The 23,911-nt window shown below is 44.5% G+C and overlaps 1 protein-coding gene across 16 annotated transcripts in view; it reads left to right on the forward strand.

The window, feature by feature from the left end:
- The window catches only part of NIPBL (NIPBL cohesin loading factor), a 1,722,939-nt gene that overhangs the window by 1,578,201 nt on the left and 120,827 nt on the right, over nucleotides 1-23,911 (forward strand). For all 16 annotated transcript variants that reach the window (XM_085631078.1, XM_085631072.1, XM_085631074.1 and 13 more), the window contains one exon: nucleotides 12,244-12,444. In XM_085631078.1, coding sequence (XP_085487204.1) covers nucleotides 12,244-12,444 — 201 coding nt within the window. The remainder of the gene's footprint in view (nucleotides 1-12,243; nucleotides 12,445-23,911) is intronic.

Raw genomic sequence — 23,911 nt, forward strand, 5'->3', positions numbered from 1 at the left:
GCCGCTGGAGACACATTGTCTATCGTCCGGCTCCGATCCTTCCTCCTGCATACCAGGAATCGGATGACGGGGGCGAATGGGAGGGATCCGAGGATCCTATGGCCGTTCAGGCTCAGCTGTCACAGGACTGGGCAGATGAACTGGGGGAGGCCAGTGGTCTGGATACCTCTCCAGACACTGGATTCATCTCTCCTCCGACTGTGGCTTCGGAGGAGGGTGCTGCTTTCTCTGTGGTGCTGCGCAAGGCGGCCGTAGCCCTTGGGCTCGAGCTACCTGCCGTGGCTGTGAGGACTAACGTCCTCACTGAGGTGCTTCAGTCTGCAGCAAGCTCCACTGAGCCTCTGCTGCAATTCAATGAGGCCCTCATAGACGTTCTGCAGGGCACCTGGTCCAAGCCCTCCACAGTTCCTCCTGTGGACAGGAACGTCGCCAGGCGCCACCGCCCAGCTCCGGGCGACCCCAGTTTTCTGTCCCAACACCCTACCCCCGAGAGCCTGGTTATCCAGGCTTCTACCTCCCAATCCTTCTTCCCGACCGCTCCGCCGGACCGGGATTCCAAGAGACTGGAACAGTTTGGCAAAAAGCTGTTCTCCTCCCTTAGTTTGGGCCTGCGGTCCTTGAACACCGCCTGTCTCTTGGACCGTTATTCCCACTCTCTGTGGGATACGGTGGAGGACGTGCTGCCCCTGTGTCCGGAGGAGGTCCAGACACGACTTACCCAGGCTCTGGCCAATGGGAGGGATGCAGCACGACATGCTATCCGATGTGGGCTTGACACTACGGACTCGCTGGGTAGGGCGATTTCTACCACGGTGGCGCTTAGACGTCACGCCTGGCTGTGGTCCACGTCCTTTTCGGGTGATGTCCAGAGCACTCTCATGGACATGCCCTTTGATGGCACTCGCCTTTTTGGTGAGAAAGCGGACAGTGCGCTGAATCGCTTTAAGGACTCCCGGGCTACGGCCAAGTCCTTGGCCCTCTCGGCCCCGCGGTCGCAAACTTCCGCCTTTCGTGGCCAACGAAGGGGTGCCTCCTCACGTACGCCTAGCCACCAGCCGCAAAACCAACCTGCGCGCGGTCGCGGTTTCCGCCGAGGCGGTTCTGGAGGACGACTCGGTCAGCCCACATCCACCCCGGCAGCATCCGCCTCAAAGCCTTCCTAGTCCGAGCTTTCAGGCCCATTCCACGCCAGTGGGCGGCAGAGTTCGCCATCACCTGCTCCACTGGCGGGCCATCACATCGGACAGGTGGGTGCTGCAAATCGTCCGAAGGGGCTACTCCCTCCCCTTCGAGTCGACCCCTCCAGCCTTGCCACCGCAGCACCACCGTATCTCGGGGGATCATTTGAATCTTCTCCACGAGGAAGTTTCGGCCCTCTTGGCCAAGGGGGCGGTCGAGCGGGTTCCGAGCCCAGAAGTAGGTCGTGGTTGTTATTCCCACTACTTTCTGGTTCCCAAGAAGGGCAAAGGGGGCCTACGCCCTATCTTGGACCTCCGGAACGTCAATGCCTTCCTCCGGAAGGAAAGGTTCAAGATGTTAACTTTGGCTCAGGTTCTAGCTGCCCTAGACCCGGGAGACTGGATGGTAGCGTTGGACTTGCAGGATGCATATTTCCACATCTCCGTCCTGCCGGCCCACCGGCGTTACCTGCGGTTCACGGTGGGTCAAGAGCACTTTCAGTTTACCGTGCTCCCCTTCGGCCTTACCAGTGCCCCTCGGGTGTTCACGAAAGTGATGGCGGTGGTCGCAGCTCATCTGCGCAGATCAGGGGTTCCAGTCTTCCCCTATCTCGACGACTGGTTGTTGAAGGCGGGCTCGCCCCAGGCAGTCGTCCCCCCACCTCCAGACTACGGCGGATCTCCTGCATTTGCTGGGGTTTTCCATCAACGTGCCGAAGTCACACCTGAGTCCCTCTCAGAAGCTCCTCTTCATCGGAGCGGTTCTCGATTCGGCGCAGTTCCAGGTCTATCCGCCGGAACAGCGGGTCCGGGATATTCAGGCCCTGATTCCCATCTTTCGGCCTCTATCCTGGGTTGCGGTCAGGCTAGTGTTGCGGCTTCTGGGGCTGATGGCCTCCTGCATCCTACTAGTGCATCACGCCAGGCGGCGCATGCGGGCTCTGCAGTGGGACCTGAAGTTTCAGTGGGCCCAGCATCACGGCAACCTGTCCGACCATGTCTTGATCTCGGAGGACACTGCACAGCAGTTGCAGTGGTGGCTCACGGACCGCGATTGGGTCACGGGCAAGAGCCTCTCCCTTCCCCAACCGGAGCATGTTGTAGTGACTGATGCGTCCCTCCTGGGATGGGGTGGCCATATGGGAGAGGCGGAGATCAGAGGCCTCTGGTCTCCGGCGGAGTCTCGCCTCCACATCAACCTGTTGGAGTTGAGAGCGATCCGGCTTGCACTGAAAGCCTTCCTTCCCTCTGTCAGGGGAAGTGTTGTGCAGGTGTTCACGGACAACACCACCGCCATGTGGTATTGCAACAAACAGGGCGGGGTGGGGTCGTGGACCCTTTGTCAGGAGGCTCTGCGCCTCTGGACGTGGCTGGAACACCAGGGCGTCACCCTAGTGGTTCAACATCTGGCGGGCTCTCTGAACGCCAGAGCAGACGAACTCAGCCGCCGGTGCATGATGGATCACGAATGGCGTCTGAACTCCGAAGTGGCGCAGGGTCTCTTTCAGCAGTGGGGAGAGCCTTGGTTAGATCTATTCGCCACCGAAGAGAACGCGCAATGTCAGCAGTTCTGCGAGTTGAAATTTCCAAGGCGGCACTTGCTCGGCGACGCTTTTCGTCACGAGTGGAGTTGCGGTCTGTTGTACGCCTTTCCGCCTATACCACTTCTGCCCAGAGTGCTGAAGAAGATCAGGCGCGACCGGGCCCTAGTCATCTTGGTGGCTCCGGATTGGGCACGAAGGTACTGATATCCCGAGCTACTCAGTATGTTGACCGATCCTCCGATACGTCTGCCCCTTCGGGAGGATTTTCTGTCGCAGCAGCAGGGGACGGTCCGACACCCGAACCTGTCCAGCCTCCACCTCCATGCGTGGAGATTGAGCGGCGGCAGTTGATGCCATTTCACTTGCCTCCTGAAGTCTGTGATATCATTCTGGCAGCCAGGCGTCCCTCCACAAAGACGGTATACGCCTGCCGGTGGAACAAATTTGTGGCATGGTGCACAGCAAAGGCTGTGGATCCCCTTTCCGCCCCTCTCTCTGAGGTTCTCCTCTTTCTTCTTTCTTTGGCCCGGCAGGGCTCTGCCCTGGGCACCTTGAAAGGTTATCTTGCTGCCATCTCTGCCTTCTTGCGGCTTCCTGATCAGCCTTCTCTTTTCAAGTCCCCTGTAGTTACACGCTTTCTAAAAGGCATTACTCACACGTTCCCTCCTGTCCCTTTTGTAATGCCTCAGTGGGACTTAAATCTTGTTCTCACATTTCTAATGTGCGCTCCCTTTGAGCCTCTTCATAATTGTCCTCTTCGTCTGCTGACGCTTAAGACTGCTTTTCTGGTAGCCATCACCTCGGCTAGACGGGTGAGTGAGCTCCAGGCTTTATCATCGAAGCCTCCTTTTCTCTCTGTTCATCCGGACAAGGTTGTCCTTCGGCCTCGTCCCTCCTTTCTTCCGAAAGTGCTGACCCCCTTTCATCTTGGGCAGTCTGTCACCTTGCCCACCTTCTTTCCGCCTCCGCATCCTTCCAAAGAGGAAGAGAGGCTCCACCGTCTGGACCCAAAACGTGCGCTCTCCTTTTATCTGGACCGCACAAAGCAGTTCCGGGTGGACGACCAACTTTTCGTTGGATACGTGGGTGCTAAGAAGGGGAAAGCTGTGCACAAACGGACCATCTCTCGGTGGGTCGTTTTGTGCATCAAAATTTGTTATTCCTTGGCAAAAAAGGACCCTCCTGTTGGGCTGCGCGCCCATTCTACTCGGGCCACAGCGGCTACTACTGCTTTGGGACGGGGTGTCCCTTTGCAGGACATCTGTCAGGCGGCGACGTGGGCTTCGCTACACACGTTTGCCAGGCATTATTGCCTTGACAGCCAAGTACGGAGGGATGGCTTCTTTGGCCGTTCTGTCCTTCAGGACTTTCTGGTGTGATCTTGGTTCGCTGACCCACCACCGGGGATGGTATTGCTTGGGTATCTATTCTAAGGTGAGGAATCTAACGTGTTTCTTTCAGATGAACAAGTTACTTACCTTCGGTAACGATGTATCTGTAAGAAACATTAGTTAGTTAGATTCCTCACCGACCCACCCATCCTCCCCGTTCTGCGACCTGACATCTAGGGTTAAGGTTATCCTTTTCAGGCCCCTAGATTTTATTTTTGGCACCAGTGTCGGTCTTTGCATGGCTCTGCGTTCCTGGCGCGGAAAGCTATGTACAAGAACTGACGTCAGCGCCTGAGGGCGGCGTCTAAGTACTCCGACGTCATTCCGGCGCACGAAGCCGATGACGGACGCGGACCCGCAGACGACGCCTAGCGACGCGCAAGGGGTATTGCTGACGAAAAATCTTCCGGATCCAGTCTGACGCCTGGGGATATTCTAAGGTGAGGAATCTAACTAACTAATGTTTGTTACAGATACATCGTTACCGAAGGTAAATAACTTGTTCGTTACTGCCCAAATAAAAATTAAAAAACGCTTACCCGACAGAGCTTAGCAACTACCGCCCGATCTCACTACTGCCAGCTCCCGAGAAGATGCTGGAAAAACTGCTGCAACGCCAACTCGCCAATTTCATAGAAGGTCATGACATTCTGCATGACACTCAGTCCAGTTTGAGGTCAGGATTTAGCACCGAGACTGCACTGGTGGAGGTGGCGGATTCTGTAAGAATGACTGTAGACGCCGGGGCGTCAGCGATGCTGGTCCTTCTAGGTCTGTCCGCAGCATTCGACACTGTTGCGCATCCAATCCTACTGGACAGACTCAAACAGCTGGGCTTGCGGGTGCTAGTACTCTCCTGGATCCATTCTTACCGTAAAGACCGCTCTCTAAGGGTCTTTCTCCAACCCCATCAATTGGAACCTAAGCCACTGTGGTGTGGGGTGCCTCAGGACTCAGCCTTGAGCCCATTACTCTTCAACACCTATCTGGTGCCACTTTTCTCTCTCATTGCTTCTTGGGACGTAAAGGCAGTATCCTATGCGAATGACACCCAGCTTAAGTACCACTCTGCTGATACTTTCACTAGATTTAAGGGGTGTCTGAAGGACATTTCACGCTGGATGAATAATAGCAGCTTAAAAGTTAATGTGGAGAAGACGGAGGTCTTGTTCTTCGGCCAGGCATCTCCTCCCCCGCTGGGCTTTGGTGGCCAGTAGAAATGGGATCACCACAATTACTGACAAACACAGCGAAAAACCTGGGCGTCAAATTGGAAACGGACCTCTTTCTCGGCCCAAGCCTGTCATATATCAGCCTCATGCTTTGGGAAATTGAGAAGTTTGAGGAAATTCTTGCATCTATTGCCGGAAGATAGTTGAAGGCTCATAGTCCACCCTACTGTGACATCTCGGCTGGACTATGTAAACTGTCTTTACCAGGGGCTGCCTGCCTATCTGATCAATAAATACAGATGGTACAAAATGTGGCAGCGAGATTATTTCATCGAGTCCCGTTCCGTCACTACATCTCTCAGCACATCAGGCAACGTCACTGGCTACCTGTAGCTAAAAGGATTGAGTTTAAGTCCCTGACTTTGGCCTTTCGTGCTTTGCAAGATAGCGGCCCGGGATATCTTAAGCATCGGCTTTGCCTATATCAACAAAAACGCACGCTGAGATCTAACTCCCAGCACCTGCTCTGTGTACCTTGTTATGATAAGTCCCGTATAGGAGGGAGGTCCTTCACAGTGGGGACGGCCAGACTGTGTAACTCCCTGCCTTCCCATATGCGCCTGATCAAGTCTGAACATGAGTTCAGAAAGACCTTAAAGACTTTGCTGTTCAGCGAATGTTAGCACCTCGGTTGGACCTCCCTCACCTGCAGTGACGGCGAAGCGCCGGGGCTCCTCTGCTTAAGGTAGCTGTTGCTGTACAAGTGCTATCATAATTCATTATTAACAGATCTAGTGTTGGTGGACAGCCGCACCCATCGTTATCTGCAGTGGTGGAAACCACAAAATGAATCAAAAGGGTGGGCTTTCATCGATCCTGTTCTACAATTCGTGCTAACTCCTCTCTCACCGGCTGGGGAGCACATCTCCATCATTGCACAATACAGGGTCTCCGGCACGACAAACACAAACGACTCCACATCAACTATCTAGAGCTTCTAGCAGTATTTCTAGCGCTGAAAGATTTTCCATCTCATCTCACAGCCAAAGTTGTCCAAGTCCGCATGGACAACATGACAGCGATGTACTATGTTCTAAAACACGATGGATGGTGGGGGGGGATCCATTCTCTCCAACTGTCCCAGACAATTTAGAAATGGGCAATCTGTCACAAGATCCACCTTCTGGCAGAATGCCTCCCAGGAGTGCACAATCAAATTACCGACCTCCTCAGCGGAAGGAGACCGCAAATACACAAGTCAGAACTTCATCCCCAAGTTCTCCTTCCATAATTTTAGCAGTGAAAATATTCTCAAATAGATTTGTTCGCAACAGCAGACAACGCACAATGCCCAAACTTCACCTCCAGGTTCCCACATCCTCAGTCCAAAGTAATGCCACATGGATTAATTTTTCAGGGATATTTGCTTACGCTTTTCCGCCTCTCCCTCTCCTTCTATTTCTGGTTCGCAAACGCAGGCATACGTCCCTCACATTGATTCTAGTAGCTCCCACATGGGCCCGTCAACCGTGGTACACCACCCTGTTAGAGCTCTCAGTAGTTTTACATCAAAAGCTACATCTCACCTCCTCACTCAGAGCCATGGAGAAATCAAGCATCCAATCCTAAGGAGCTCAACTTAGCAATTTGGCTCCTGAAGTCATGCAGTTTAGATATTTAAATTTGCCACCAGACTGTATGACTATTTTGAAGGAAGCAATAAAACCAGACCTTGCTATGCAGCAAAATGGAAATGATTTGTTGTCTACCTTGATAACAAAATTCTACCTCCAGATGCTTCCGTTCAAAACATTGTTTCATACCTTCTGCACCTACACCAATGTGGGCTAGCTTACATATCAATTCCGATGCATCCAGCAGCAGTAGCTGCATATTTGCAAAACAGACAGCATAGCATTTGTCTTTGTTCAAAGTTCCTGTTATTAAAGCCTTTATGGAAGGCTTAAAGAGTTGTACCGGAAAGAATTCCCCCGGCGCCAGTGAGGAATCTTAATGTTGTACTCACAATACTTATGGGTCCACTCTTTGAACCACTTTGCAAGTGTCCTTTACAATTTCTCTCATGGAAGGTTGCTTTCCTCATTGCAATAACTTTATTAAGAAGAGTTGGTGAGCTACAGGCATTAACCTTGGAAGGACCCTTCTTTCAACTCCATAAAGATAGTCGTTCTATGCACCCATCGCAGATTCCTTCCCAAAGTGGTTTCTGCTTTTCATATCAACCAATCAGTTGAGTTACCTGTGTTCTTTCCTCAAACTGATTCAGTAGCAGAACAGGCTCTTCACACTCTTGACTTCAGAAAAGCTCTATTGTATTATATCAAAAGATTTCCGTAAAACAAAACAATTGTTTGTTTCATTTACACTACCTCACAAAGGCAATTCTATTTCTAAATCTGGCATTTCAAGATGGATTGTTAAGTGCATTCAAACTTGCTATGCAAAAGCTAAAAAATGTTATCTATTCCCCCTAGAGCTCATTCCACTCGCAAAATAAGGGCATCTATGGCCTTTTTAGGTAACATCCCTATTGCTGACATCTGTAAAGCAGCCACATGGTATACGCCACACACGTTTACCAAATAATATTGTGTGGAAGTACTAGCACATCAACAGGCAAATGTTGGGCAAGCAGTATCTACAGCACACATGCCTCAAACAGATTCTTACTTGCTCAGTATGCATCTGTTCTTGGCATGTACAGCTGTAAATTCACATGCGCCCTCCCACCTCCCCGGACACCTGTAATTGTTGCAGTTCTCATTATTTACATTATTAACGCATGGACATCTCTTTACTACATTTACTCCATTCTCACCCTCTTGTAAGAAAACAATCTAACAATGGAGTCGAAGCCCATGCGCAGTTTCACCGAAAGGAGGAGTCACCTTGCCTCGTGACTGAATAGACTTCTTCAAAGAAAAACAACTTGCAAACATCTGGATCCAACACTAGATTGCATGTGAATCTACAGCTCTACATACCAAGAACAAAATGCTTACCGGATAAGTAACATAATCCTTTTGTCTATATATACATCTTTTGTAGCATTGCATGATTGTGGATGCTAGTTGTGTCCACACTGAATTAATCATTACACTGGATTTTGTTAATCTTTCCCCTGGGGAAATTGGTCCTATTAGGATTTCGGCAGGATCACTCTTTTAATGAATCTTTATTTTTAGCAACAATACAGATTATATGACTTCTGTCATGCATTTGATCCCTTTGGTCATCCAGTCTTCTTTCCCTTTTTTGAGGCTTAAGTTTTCATGCCGGTCTTCTGACAGGAGATTCTTTTATTCCCACCTATACTTGGTCAGTCATTTGTCGACTGGCTGCTTCTCTTTGAGAATCTTTGTGGGATTAGTTTGCAGACCCTCCTCCTGTGAGGTATAGCTATGGTATTGAATTAAAAGTTAAGGAATCTGCAGCTAAATTTCTCTATCAGATGGAAATGTTACTTACCTTCAGTAACCCTATACCTGGTAGAGGCACAGTCTAGCCGCAGATTCTTTAACGACCCACCCATCCTCTCTGTTCTGCGAAGGTCTTTTAAGATTGGGGTTATACCCTTTCAGTGCTGGCTTTATATGCAAACTCATCGACCTGGGCATTTAGCTTTTGATTAAATGTTCTGTTCAACACCCTTCTTTCAAATTGGTATGGTTGATAAAGTATGTGTTAACTTCTTTTGCAACCTGCTTTTTACACCACTGAGCAGTTTTAATTTATTTCTTATTGGTACCATTACAGTTTGACACTGGTGATGTCAATAGATCATGCACTGATGTGACTTAAACAGTGTTATTGTAGGTTCTGTTTAACAACTACCGTACCATTCATCACTTTATTGATTGGTTCATAGAGGGTGTGGTCTCTCCCCTCTTAAGGGTTATTCTCTAGCGTGCACAGTTACTTGTGGCCCTGTTAAAATTTATTTTATTGGGTATTTTTTCTAAAATCCATGTCTTGTATTTTCATACCATGTGTTGTTTATTTTTATTGTTGTTTCAAAGATTTTTTGATCTTTTAGGCACAGTGTGTTCGAGGCATGTGAGCTGTAGATAACATGCTTTGCATAGATCGCCATCTAGTGTTGGGTCTGGATGTTTGCACATTGTTTTTCTTCGAAGAAGTCTTCCTAGTCACGAGGTAGGTGACTCCTCCTTTACGTGAAAGTGCGCATGGTCATCGACTCCATCTTCAGATTGATTTATTTCGCCCATCGGGTTCGGATGTTACTTGCTGCGCTCTGATTCGAAACCGATCCTTCGGTTTCCCTCGGTGCATAGAACACACACCCTCGACGGTATTGTTTCCGATTGCGTATTCCATTCTTCGCGTATCGTGTTTGTTTAGAAAAAACCCTCTTTCAATCGGAGAGCTCGTGGTAGGCTGTCGGGCCTAACCACTTTGATTCGACTTGCAGTCAATGAAACAAACTCCCTTTAAATACTGCCCTCGGTGCCACGCGAAGTACCAGCGCACCAACTCACACAAAGTGTGCAACCTGTGTTTGTCACCAGAACACAAAGAAGACGACAGTGACGCGTGTAAAGCTTTCCGCTCCAAGAAGACGCTTCGAGACAGTCGGGCTCGATGATGCGACATGCAGTGCCAATGCACAGGCTCCATTCCGGACTACTAAGGACCTGAATTGGAAGAAGAAGCCGATCACACTATCGGGCCGAGGAGGAGCCGGATCCAATCTCAGTTTCGTAGGAAGGCTCCTACCAGGATGAGAACATCACAGAAAAAGCACAGTTTTGACAATCCGCTCCACAAACCGAACCCGAAACAGAAGCTGCTTTACATACATCCTACAACTGGACATCTTACCAACCAGGTGAATTTAAAGAGAATGACTGATACTGAAGAGGAATACCATATTCCTTTAAAGAAGAGAACTGTTGGAACTAACCCTTCCCCTCCTCCGCTTCCTCCTCCTCTTCCATCACCACCTTCTCAGTTTCTACCTGTACCAACTTCACCTGAGCACTCACCACCACATAAACCTGACAACCAAGGTGATGGGGATGATGATAATGATGATGGTCAACCTGGACCTACAGACGACTGGGACGACTACAACACTGACTCGCCCCTGACCTATATCCTACTAGGCCCTCTCCCCCAGACGACAGCGTAGGTTATATTGAGTTACTAGGCAGGGCTGTCAATTACCATGGGGTGCAGCTCCACAAAGAATCCCTTGAAGAGGATTTCCTTTTTGAGACACTCAACAGTACACAAAAAACTACACATATGTTACCCATGCTGAAGGGAATGATTAGGCATGTGGATGACATATTTAAGGATCCTATCTAAAAAAAGAAACACGTTAGTTAGAGATTCCTTACCTTAGAATTACCCCCAGGCGTCAGACTGGATCCGGAAAGATTTTTCGTCAGCAGTACTTTCCAGTATGTAAGTGGGATGATCTCCAGGTGTATGGCCCCAATCATTGACTACTATTAATTGTGCCATCCAGTTGTAGGCCCTGATGTCTGGGAGGGATTTGCCTCCAATATACTGGTTGCGCTGTAACGTCCGCAATCCCAGGTAAGCAAAATGGCAGAATGTGTTTTGCATAGAGCGAAATCCTCTCATCCTCCAATGCGGCCTCCTCTGTGTGGAAGCCTGTAGTGTCAGGGTGGGCCAGGACTATACAAGCATGTGGTTCCAATGTAATGGCAAACAGTGTGGGGGGGAGTGGACATCCCTGTCTCAGCCCTCTCTCGATTGGGATCTCTGCTGATAGGATCCCATTCACTTTTACTGCGGCTACCGGATTCTTGTACAGCAGAGCTATCTAGGCCTGAAACTTAAGCCTAAACCCAAATCTCTTCAGGACCTGTGCCAAAAAGGTCCAGTGTACCGCGTCAGATGCCTTCTCTGCATCTAGGGTGAGAAATAACCATGTTTTTTCTTGTCTCGTCGTCTCTAGCCAGTTTTTAAGTCTCCGAAGATTAAATCTAGTTGATCCCCTTAGCAGAAATTCTGATTCTTTTGTTACGAGTTAGGGGGGGATATAACGACACTCAATCTTATGGCTAGGACCTTCGCCATTACATTTGTCTCTGTATATAGGAGTGCAAACAGTTGATATGAACTGCAATTTGTGGCTGGCTTTCCTTGATTTTTGATTACCACTATTGTGGCACGAGGAAGGTCGAGTGAAGGAATACCCTTATTTCTCACCTCAACATACATATTAAGAAGATGGGGGTCCAAGGAACTGGTGTCGTTTTAAGAACTCTACCCATATGCCTTTAGAACCTGGAGCCTTGCCCAGTTTTAGTTTGGCAATTTCCGCCTGTACTCCCGGAAGTGTAAGTTCCTCCTCTAGCTTCAAGCGGTCTTCCCACGTTAACATTGGTATGTTTACTGTGGCTATATATTCTTCAATACGTGAGGGTTTTACCCTTTTTTCAGCACTGGTTACCAAATGGGCATTCTTTTATGTATCTTTGTGATTCAAGGACCATTTGGTCTTACCTTGTCGATCTTGACTTGGTATTGCCATACCATTCTTTTCCGATTTCATATTATTGTTTCAAAGATACATTCATCTTTTTGGCACACTGGTTCCACAGCCATTTTTTATAGTGGCTCGTTCTTTGTGCCGTGGAAGGTTTCACAGAAGAATCTGAAGTCAGAGCACCGTAGGGGGCTTATGACTCCACTGCCTTCACAACCAGAGTCAAAGTCAGCACGGAGTCGTACACTACGCCATCCACAGGCACGCAGAGGTACTGCTGAAAATGTCCAGATCCAGTCTGACTCCTGTGGAGAATTCAAAACCATGTCTCTACCGGATAATGTGTTACCGAAGGTAAGTAATTTGTTCGAAAGACTTCTAATTTTCATAGTGCATTCACTTTGTTAATTATTCAGAGAACTTTGATTAAATAAGTTTACCTTGTAATTGCAGATGAAAGCAGTTGCTGGTATAAAGATGTCTTACCTGGTACAACAGGCAATCAACTCAAATCTTAATGAAATCATAAGAGGTTTCAGACAAGACGAGTCTACAAGTGCATTGTGTGCACATCTTTATTCCATGATTCGAGGAAACAGACAGCACAGACGAGCATTTCTCATTTCTTTACTGAACCTCTTTGATGATACTGCGGTAAGATCACTTTACCTTTCTCTATATCTCACAGAAAGCTATCCACATCTTTTCTGGAGTTACAAGTACAAATTTTTGCGTAGCAATAAATACAATTGTACTTAACTTAATACAGATTTATGTTAATTAACATATCACTTATGTCACACTTACAATGTAACATTGTGTATGTGTGTGTATATATATATATATATATATATATATATATATATATATATATATATATACACACACACACACACACACACACACACTGTGCTTGTATACATCATACAAATCAAACTAAATTCTGCCAGGCAGATTACAAAGGAGCTTAAGGTGCGTGATTCCCACAACAAAATGCTATCTTATAGAGGCTTCTTACTGCAGATTATTTACTATAGAAAATTCCCAGGCAGCATACTGGGTCCAAAAACCTTGACCAGTACCCCTGTGTGCCAGTAGGTGGTGTCAGAGGACTCCGTTTAAGCATTTTACGCACCGGATGTGAAGTGCACAGTGCCTATTTAGACGCCATCTCGATGTGCTAACATCTTTTCTTTTTTGGGGGATCCGGAAGAGTCCTGGGATCCTACCACAGTCAGTTTTTGATAATTGTTTCGGTATTTGTCCCTGTATTATTTTAGCTTTATGCTACCAGTGTGTTAAGGATTTCCCATAGAAAGCCAGTGGGTTTTAAATCCTGTGGGACTTGTCGCAAGCAAATGTCTGTAAGAGACCCTCATCTGGATTGTCTGTGGTGCCTTGGGCCCGACCATGATTCCAGGAAATGTCCGACTGCCATACCGAGTGGGAGACGAAGGTCCTTGCGGCCTGACATCAAAAGAGTCCACACTGCTCCTGATCTCTTGGAATGTACCAAGCCCGCTTTCACAGTGGTTCTCATTGATCCTTGTCAGTCTAATTCGACATCTGAAAAGTCCTACAAGCTTAAAAAGTCAAACCGCTCCTCGACCTCACCGCGTTGGTCAGTCATTGGATGAGGCAATGGAACAATGCCACAAGTCAAGGCCCTGCTTCTGCACTCCACCTGTGGACTCTTGGCATGGGTTGCTCTGCACCTCCCTGAATTTTCTGGAGGCGGAGTGACATCTGCCCAACTCCAAAGAGCTTTTATAAAGCTATCCCCTTCATATTTGGACATGCAGTCCCATTATATTATAGATGATCCAGCTGAATCTGTTTCGAAAGATCATGCAAAAGAAGGCCTTACTATTTTATTATCTACTCAATTTTATTAGGAATTTGAGATTTTCAGTCTGCCCTCCTACAACGTACATAGTATCAGGCTATCTCTCCCTAATTTTACACACAAGCAATGTAATTCTTTTCTCCCCTTCAACGCTTCTCTTCCTCCGAGTCAACGATACAATGGAATGTTAAGCCAACTACTTAAATCAGTAGACTCTACCTCATATGATGAAATGATTGCAATATGCTATTGTTGGGAAATTTTAATGCAAAGATCTCAGATTCTAGATAGACCTAGAAGAAGCCTGGAACATTGCAGAAGCCTCTTCTCTCCTCTCCTGAAAACAGCTAACAAAATTTGAATTGATCCCATCACCATAGGGAAAAAGGTAACCTCTGAAAGTAACTGAACATAGTCACTTGTTTTTCAGGCAGCAGTGATCATCCCAGAGGACCTCTCCCTTCCAACACAAAATTTGGTAACTGCAAGGAGATAAGAAAAGTAAGATCTTCAGCATCAATGAGTCCGGATGGAATTCTAGTAAAAGCTCTAGAAAGAAATGGACTCCTACACGGGGGAGAGAGATGGAGGGGGATGGGAGTGATTTTAACCCCTCCTTTCTAGTACTGCTCTAGAACTGGTCAAGTTCTAAACTCCTGGAGAGGTAGCATCATAATTTATTTTCATAAGAAAGGTTCACGCGGCCTACCCAGCAATTTCCACCAGATCGCTCTCCTAGATGCGACAGGGAACATTTTCGCAGCAAACATTTTAGGACCGCTGCAAGACTGGGGCTTCACTAAAGGAAAAATACCTCAGGAACAAGCTGGATTCCGTTCTAAATACTTAACAGAAAATATTGTGGTCATACATGCTCTGATTGATAAATATGTTGTTGGGAAGTCACAGATGTTGTACACTGCTTTAATTGACTCTCTACAGCCTTTAATAAAGTGGATAGGCCTGCTCTTTAGGGAAAATCTATTGAGACTGTGAATTCCGCCATATTTCCTGCGAGTGATAATAGCTCTCCACTCTGCGATATAGCGCAGAGTGTTGATGGGTGGGAACAAAGGGCTTACCTCCTTAATCCATACTATGAATGGGTTAAAACAGGGATATCTCCTAGCTCCTTTTCTTTTTACATCTACTTACGTGATTTGCCAGCCCAGTTATATATAAGAAACTTAACCCCCTCACTGTGCTGCACATGTTCTTTATGTACTAATGAATGCTGACGATATAGTTCTATTTTACTTACCTCCTCTTGGGTTGCAACTAAATCTGTGTGCCTTGAGTAGCTATGCCAGGCAGAAGTTTTTAAATATTAATATAAAAAGTTTTAGTTTTTAAGGGAAGGAAATTGAGTCATCCCTTTTCTTGGAACATTGGAGGAAATAATGTAGAAGCAGTAAATGATTACACATATCTTGGTAGAGCGTTCTCCCAGAATTTGGATTGTAAACTGCACATTTCTCACTTTGAAAGTAGGGCTCTTGCACATTATAGTGCTTTGAATAACTTTTATGTAGCTTCTGGTAGGAAGCATTTTGATTTTTTTATTGGAAATTTTTAAAGTAAAGATTCCTCCCACCCTCACCTACGCACTACAGTACATTCCTATTGAGAAATGGTCTTCTCTGCATCTGTATAAAGAGAAGGCCCTGTGCAAACTTACAACTGTCAGTCAAGATACCCCAGTCCAAGCATTACGACTTGAATTAGCTCTAACTAGCTCTGTTGCTTTCACTATTGTTAGTATAGTCGCTGGTCCTACAGTTTGGTTCTCGCCTCGGAAGGCACACTTGAAGCTCTATTAAAACAAGCATTGGCATAGCCAATAAGTCTCGCTTCTTAGTTGCATAACTAAATACTTATAAGGTCCCAAAAGCGAGACCTATTGGCTATGCCAATGCTTGTTTGTTTATTACTGCTCTGTAGTAATGGCGGCGCACGGGTGCCACCATTACTACATAGAAGTAATTAACAGGAGAGAAAAAAACTCTCTCACGGAGAACATCAAAGCAGCCATGAAAGTGATCGCAATCAAACATCAAAGCGGCCGTGCAAGTGAGGCGCCCGCGCACATGCACTGTAGCTCTAGGCTACAGTGGTAGCACTTTTTTGAGCCCTCACAAAAAGTCTTGCCAGACCAGCGCATGCACTGGGTCAGGCGAGACCTAAAAAACAGTTCTTTGCATCCCCTAACAAGAATTACATGTTTTATAGAAATCTCAGGTCTGTCCTGGAAAAACTATATTGTAAGTTAGATACCTCCAAATATAGTCTCCTGGGCAACTTGGCCTCTTTAAAAAAAAAATATATATATATATATATTCACTGAAAAAACCACATGTTTCAGGGGTGTTATAGTTAGCTGGACATTTCCCTCGTACAAAACCCTAGAAATTCCCCTGTTATAGTTACTTCAGCTAACTATAACTCGCGCCCCCGCAATGCACTGCTGATGACGTCACATATTACTTCACTCATGACATGGTCAGTGACATCACTGATGACATCACTGGTGACATCTCAAATGACATCACTGATGACATCATCCAGTGAGTATGTGTTTCTGTACAGTTTTAATATGTTTAATATATATAGAGAAAGGCCTGTTGAAGAATGAGTGGGTGCACAAGTGTGTGAATGGATGATTTTCTAGGTGCGTAACTGACTCTATAAGTGAGTCATTAAATGTATCTTACTGCAGACTAGTGACTAAACTGTGTGAATGTCTATGTGTCTGTGTGTTGGTGTATAAGTGGCTGCATGGTTTTGTGAATAGCTATATGAGTGTCTATATGGGTTATTGATTGGTTGTCTGAGTATCTGTATGGGTGCCTGTGTGTTTGTGTGGGTAGGGTGTGTGTGACTGTGCATAGATGTGTGAGTGGGTGATTATATGGGTGCATGGTTTTAAGAGTGCAACTGTGATGGACTGTATGGTTGGGTGAGTGTATGTAGGGGTGTGTTAGTGATTGAATGTATATCTCAGTTGTACATGTGTCAGTAACTACATATGTGAAATGCAGTGTATATTTGTGCACGAGTATATAACTATATGTGAGAGTGTGTGATTGCAGGAGTGGCTATATGGATGAGTGTGTGCTTGTATTAGTAATTGTATAAGAGCGTTAGAATTTGTTAGTATTTTTATGAGTAAGTGAACTTGAGTGTGTTTAACTGTATAGGTGAGTAAATTAGACTGTGTTTAATTATTTGCATGGCTGACTAGGTGAGTCAGTACCTCAATGGATGATTGGCGGTGTGTGAGTGTCTATATAGGTGTATTAATGCATATGATAGTCTTGTACGGAGTGACTGTAAGTATGAGTGACTGTACAGGTGAGTGAGTGGAGCTGTATGTAGACCTAAGAGTCAATGAGTGGGTATGTAGTTATTGGTATTGGAGTATCTATGGTTTTCAAAATGGCCGTCTGAAAATTTGAGTCGGTGTATCAAAGGTTATATTAGGGTGTGAGAAGATGCACTAATTTATCACATGGATGACGTCATCAGTGATGTCATCAGTGATGTCATCAGAGATGTCATCAGTGATGTCACTGACCATGTCATGAGTGATGTAATAGGTGATGTCATCAGCAGTGCATTGCGGGGGCACGAGTTATAGTTAGCTGAACAAACTATAACAGGGGAATTTCTAGGGTTTTGTACGAGGGAAATGTCCAGCTAACTATAACGCCCCTGAAACCTATGGTTTTTTCAGTGAATTTCTAATGTTTTTTAAATGCCAATTCCTAACTATAACATGCATGAAACCTATCGTTTTTTCAGTGAATTTCAAAGGTTTTTTTAAATGCTAATTCCGATCTATAACTTATCTCTAAAGATATCATGTTTAATGATTTTCATTGGATTTCTATATTTTTCAAATTCAGTGTGTCAATTTCATTAATTGTTTTTTTTAAAATACTTTTTTATCACCATTTTTAAACTTATTTTTTCAATTAATTCTTTTAAAAATTAAAAAATATTGTTTGTTTTTATTGAGGTTTTCAAACATATTTTTTTATATTTTTAAAAATATTTTTTTAACTATATGTTCAAAACTTTATTTTATATATTTATTTTTCCATGTTTTTGGATCCGCGCACCGTTCTCGATCCCTACGCGTTAGCATCCGACGCATATGACGCGGTAGGTACGCAGATCCCACGAAATATTTAACATTTAAAAAAACATATATATGTATTTCATGTGAATATTAATTGAACTCTAAACTAGTCTTAAAAGTAATATATTTTTACATGTAATCCTATATATATTTTTTCAATTTCGGGGATGCACGCTGGGTGCGTGATGCGTAAGCGCAGGGTGCACGTTTCCCATGTGACCTGCAAAAAAAGAGATTTGATTGGTTCATTACACTTCCTGTTCTAACTATTGAAAGACCCCACCCAATTCGATCATTCTTCTTTCACCTTCTTTGGAGGAGCATCTCTTTGCAGAGAAGAAGATTTTTTAGACTAAGTTTACACTTAGCTCTAACTTTTTTCAACTAAAAATGGCTTCAGGGCATCAGGCATCACCTGCATCTCCTCATTCACCTGAGGATGAATTTTTGGAGGAGGCACCGCCCACACCACGTTTTTCATCTGTGGTGTGGAAATTTTTTACGTATCCTGCGGGGCAAACTAAAACCAATGCCACCTTGGTCACATGCAAGATTTGCAAAAGAGTGCTGTCGCGAGGGGATCCTAACAAGAAATACTCGTGCGGCACGGCACGTATGATGAAGCACCTAAGGACCCTTCATCCGAACAATCTTGCACGAGAAGAGTGCAAACGGATGAGAAACACTCCTATTCCTGCGCCTTCCACCTCATCGCAGCCGAGCACTTCAAGAGTGCATCCATCAGCCCAAAACTTGGACATCCTTCCTCAATTTTTAAAAGTGTTCTGCACTAAGTACAATGCGACTTTGTACTACGGTGAGCAGTCGATCGATCTGATCTGCCGCCGGCAAGAAAGTCACAATTGCTAGGTTTTTTTGGGTTTTTTTTTTTTTGTTCCCTGAAGTTCATTGTTTGGTCCCGCCTGTTTTTTAATTTTTTTATTTTTGTTTTCCAGAAAAACCAAAAAAATCACAAAATTGTTAGAAAAACCCCCAAAAAACATAAAAGAAAAAAAAAAGTTCTTCTAAGAAATAACTTTCCGGGTTTAAAAGAGGAGCTAAATTTCTTTGTTAGTGTGTGAAAGTTTAGATGAATGAATGTATGTGTATTACGTAACTGACTGAATGAATGCATTAGTAGTGAATGTATAAGTGCAGAACTATGAGGAAGTGCTGCAGCATCACACAGTAACCTCTTTAACTGCAGTGTGCTGTAGTACTTCCGAAGCACAGGGATGCAACATATGTACATAAATATGTTGCAAATCTATGCTTCTCTCTGCACGGCTGCTTAAACTGCAGCCACATTATATGTGGTGACACGGGCACCCTTGCACCATAGTGCAAGGATATCTGTGTCATATGCTGTTTGTTTTTCTGCAGGAAGACACACCTTCCTGCACAAAAACAATGAGAAAATGCATTTTTCTCCTTCAATGTATGCTGAACATTTCAGCATGCATTGAAGATATAAAAATGTGGAGAAATGAAAACAATTCTCCTTGTTGTGCTTCCCTACACCAATTTTATACTCGTGTGGCACGGAAAGTATGATGAAGCACCTAAGGACCCTTCATCCGAACAATCTTGCACGAGAAGAGAAGAGTGCAAACGGATGAGAAACACTCCTGCTCCTTTCTGAGTTCCTTTTCTTTTTTTTTTTCTTTTTTTTTTTATTAATAACTCTTTTCCTCCTACTTTTGGCCTTCATTACATATATTGGTTTATCTAGTGATCGAATTCCGTTTAACACTAAAATAAACAGTTTCCTTTTTACTTCAAAAGCCTTTTCCACAATGCTTTCAATATGCTTCTTCTTTTTATAAAATAAAACTCTTTTTATATTTCTTCACATCTTTCAGCAAATTATGCACTACTCTCTTGTAAAATATTTTTTTGCGTAATTCCTTATACTGATTTTGTCTTCTTTTACCATACTTTATCTCCTTTGACTGAACATTTGCTTTTTTACTTTTCCTCTTATTTTGATTTTTTTTTCTTGCTTAAAAAATTCTCTGAAGTTGCAGCATTATCTACATTCTGTTTGCTCCTACAAACATTTTTAATAAATTGCTTCGTGATCTTACCAGAAGATTTTTTCTTTTTAGCCACATTATCTTGTACAATCAATACTTGTGGTTGACTTTTCTTCAAGTAATTCTCCTGTCTCTGTTCTTTTCTTTTCAGGCATGATTTCTCTATTTTAACATCGAAAAACAGTATCTGTAAAAAAGAATCACAAATAAAAGTATATTAATAACTTCAAATTCACACTATTCTATTACTGTAAAAACACATTTTATATAAAAACTGACTAAAACTATAGCCCTGAACCACAAGTGTGACGATGGTTAAAACACTACATGCATAGTGCATTCTACTTTGAAGCAGTTCATGCCCTAAAGCCTACCTCACTAAAAGACTACATGCTAACTGACTGAATGATTACAGTACTATAAGGAGAGACACTGGGTGAGTAACAGGGTGTTTGCTAGAAGTGTATGAATACTGACTGGGGAATTGAAGGTGTGAAAGACAACTGTGTAGGTGGTTAAGAGGACTGCATACATAGTGGATAGGCGTTTGAAGCAGTCCATGTGCTAAGGCCTGGCTCACTGCATGAGTACTTGGGTACTGACTGAATGATTAGAGTACAGCAAGGAGAGTGCCTCGGTGAATTTATAAGTGGTTGGCTTTTGGCACAGTGAATGGATTAGTACTTGGTACTGAATGGGTCACTCGAGGAGTGCAAAGGGAGTGACAGGATGTTTGCTGGACTGTATGGATACTGACTAGGGAATTGAAGGTGTGAAAGACAAGTGTATAGTATGTTAGAAGACTGCATGCATACTGCATAGACCTTTGAAGCAGTCTATGTGGTAATGTATGGTTCACAACATGAGTACTTGGAAACTGACTAAATCATCAGACTACTGCTAGGACAGTGCCTGGGTAAAACTTTTACATTTTCAGTTCTGGTGCAGTGAAGAGAATAGTACATGGTACTGCACTTTACTGTCAAACCCTGACTCATTTTATCAATGCATAAGCAAAGACTAGCTTCTAATGCTACTAAAACTTGACCACATGAACGGTTTTAAAACAGTTATCTGTCAGCAAATACACGATGTTACCAAATGCTTCTCTCACAGTGTTTCCCAAATGCACACAGACTCTTGAAGATGGTGAGGAAATTTCTCCCACTGCTTTCCCTTCAATATCGCAAGAACATCGTGCAAGCACTTGTGGGCTCGCGTTTAGACTACGCTAACGCACTTTTCTCTGGTCTGCCTAAATATCTGGTATCCAGATTGCAAGTTGTCCAAAACTCGGCGGCCAGAGCCATCTTTGGCCTTCCACGGAGAGCCAGTGCCTCTCTACTGCGCGGTAGGCTGCATTGGCTGTCTATCCCTAGCAGAATTAGTTTCAAGGTCCTCACGTTGGCGTTTAAAGCCCTCCACTGCATTGGCCCAGCTTACCTCAGGAAGCGGATTGCTCTCTACGTTCCCCGGAGGAGTTTGAGATCTGCTGACCTGGCTAAAGTGGAGGTACCAGTGATCAAACGCGTGCGGATGGGAGGCCGGTCTTTCCAGTTTATGGCGGCCAGTTTGTGGAATGAGCTCCCTCTGTCACTCCGCAAGGCTAACAATCTTCTGGCCTTTAGAAAGGAGCTCAAGACGCTCCTCTTCTCCGCCTAACCAGTGGGCCTACAGTGTTTCTGCCGCTGGGTTTTTCTTGGTTGTGTTTAGGACTCTCTGCCAAAGCGCCGGGACACCCGTTCTGGGTAGCCGTGCGCTCAAGAAATATAGTTCTAACATAACATAACATAACTCTGTGATTCTATACAAGCAACACTATCCCTAGCAGCTTACCAAAACTCATTCACTACTGTGCAAGGGGTAAGGAGACTACACACAATCTACATATTAAAGTACAGCACATTAGTGTCAAAGCATGACTCATTTTATCAATGCATAAGCAAAGACTGGCTTCTAATGCTACTAAAACTTGACAACATGACAGGTTTTAAAACAGTTATCTGTCAGCAAATACACAATATTACCAAATGGTTCTCTCGCAGTGGTTCCCAAATGCACACAGACTCACAGTGTGATTCTAGACAACAACCACTATCCCTAGGAGTTTACCAAAACTCATTCACTACTGTGGAAGTGGTAAGGGAGCTGCACACAATCTACATATTTCAGGACTGCACTTTTGTGTCAAAGCCTAACTCATTTAATCAACGCAAAAGCAAAGACTGGCTTCTAATGCTACTAAAACTTGTCAAAATGACAGGTTTTAAAAGAGTTATCTGTTAGAAAATACATGATGTTACCAAATGCTTCTCTCACAGTGGTTCCCAAATGCATACAGACTCACTGTGTGATTCTAGACAAACAACACTATCCCTTGAACTATACCAAAACACATTTCTTCATCTACAAGGAGTACTACATTTTAGTGTAGAAACATAACTCATTTCACAAATTCATAAACAATGACTGGTTTCTAATTCTACCAAAATATAAAAACAGCACAGTTATCTATCTGCAAACACATGAAAAACACAAATGCTTATCACAGAATGGTTTCTACATGCACACACTGTCAATAAGATTGTAAAGAAAAAAAGTACTCCCTACCCTTTAGCAGGAGAAATACATTAGTCTGATTAAAATCAAAATAGTCTACATACATCCCCTCACAATTAAATAACTCACCTTTTAAGTTGTTTTGTAGATTAAGAAGTATATCAGTCACACACCAGATATCCGTCACACACCATAATTTCTTATACAGAATCTCTGCACTGTGCACCTGTCAGCAGAACCAAAGAATGGCAAAGTTTCCCTCTCATTTCCCACACATATACATGTAAACATCAAATCACATTCCTTCCCACATAAATTCAAAAGCACACGCACATTTCTATTGGTTAAACATTTCAACCCTTTCCAAATGACATAAATTTGAACCCTTCCCCCAATCTGCCTTCTGCCCGTTACCATGGAACACTGTACTGAGCACACAGGTCACAAGTTCCGCACACAATGTTGCTAATCAAGACAGCAAGTGTGCTTGACTTTTCAACATATCCGCTTATCATATATAATGTTCCTTACAATCAGTTTTTGTTAACCAATAAGAATCATGCGTTTAAAAAACAGAAATATACACCCTACCTTTCAGTGTAGAAGGTTGTCAAACAACCAATGATTTCTTGTCTTTTTTCAAAACTGCATCTTAGCCACCATTTAGAAACATCTTACTTTCCAAACTGCCATTTCATTTACAGAGACCATCTGAGTGCATCCAGACCTCCTTTCAAGATGCTTAGAGTGTGGATTGTGCGACACAGCTATATTTTCTGGAGCCAAAGGTATGCAGAAAACAAAGGCATTCACAAAGACCTAGGTTTGCCAAATGTAGACATTAAATGGATTGGACAGAGAGGGTTAAAGTGGCACCAATTGATGCCATTGGTGAAATCCTTCATGCATATCCAACACCCTGACCTCATAATAGTGCACTGGGGTGGCAATGACCTAGGCACTTTGACTGGGGTAGGTCTGGAAATCCTTATGAAAGACGCCTTTGCAGAACTGATTTCACTTTTCCCCAAAACTGCCTTTGTGTATTCTAACATATGCCAAAGGCAGAAATGGAACTGGTCCGATCATTTTTGTCCACAAATTGAGAAAGCTAGGAAACCTGTGAATAAATCTGTTTCTGCTTTTCTCCAAGACTATAGAATGGGGTCCATTTACAATAACAATCTGCGCTTTCATATGCAAGAGATGTATAGGAGAGATGGAGTACACTTTACTGATGAAGGAAACAGTCTTCCTCAACAACTTTAGACTCTGTATAGGTACTTACTTTTAAGTACCAAAAACTCTCAATGAACACAACGGCTCTTTTTAGAGCCACTCAAGAACAAAACACTTAAGCTTTATCTCCCCCCAATTTTTTTTTCCTTGGATCCGCGCACCCAACGCGAGAGAATCTGTGCACCCAACGCGTTGGGATGCACGCACCCTGCACGCATTTCGCCGTTTAAAAAAAAGAAAAAAAAGGGGGGCCCCAGGGGGTCCTTCTGGGATCCCCTAAGCACCTCTAGAGGGTCAGAG

Source organism: Triturus cristatus, chromosome 2_1 (assembly GCF_964204655.1).
Source record: "Triturus cristatus chromosome 2_1, aTriCri1.1, whole genome shotgun sequence".
NCBI lineage: Eukaryota > Metazoa > Chordata > Amphibia > Caudata > Salamandridae > Triturus > Triturus cristatus.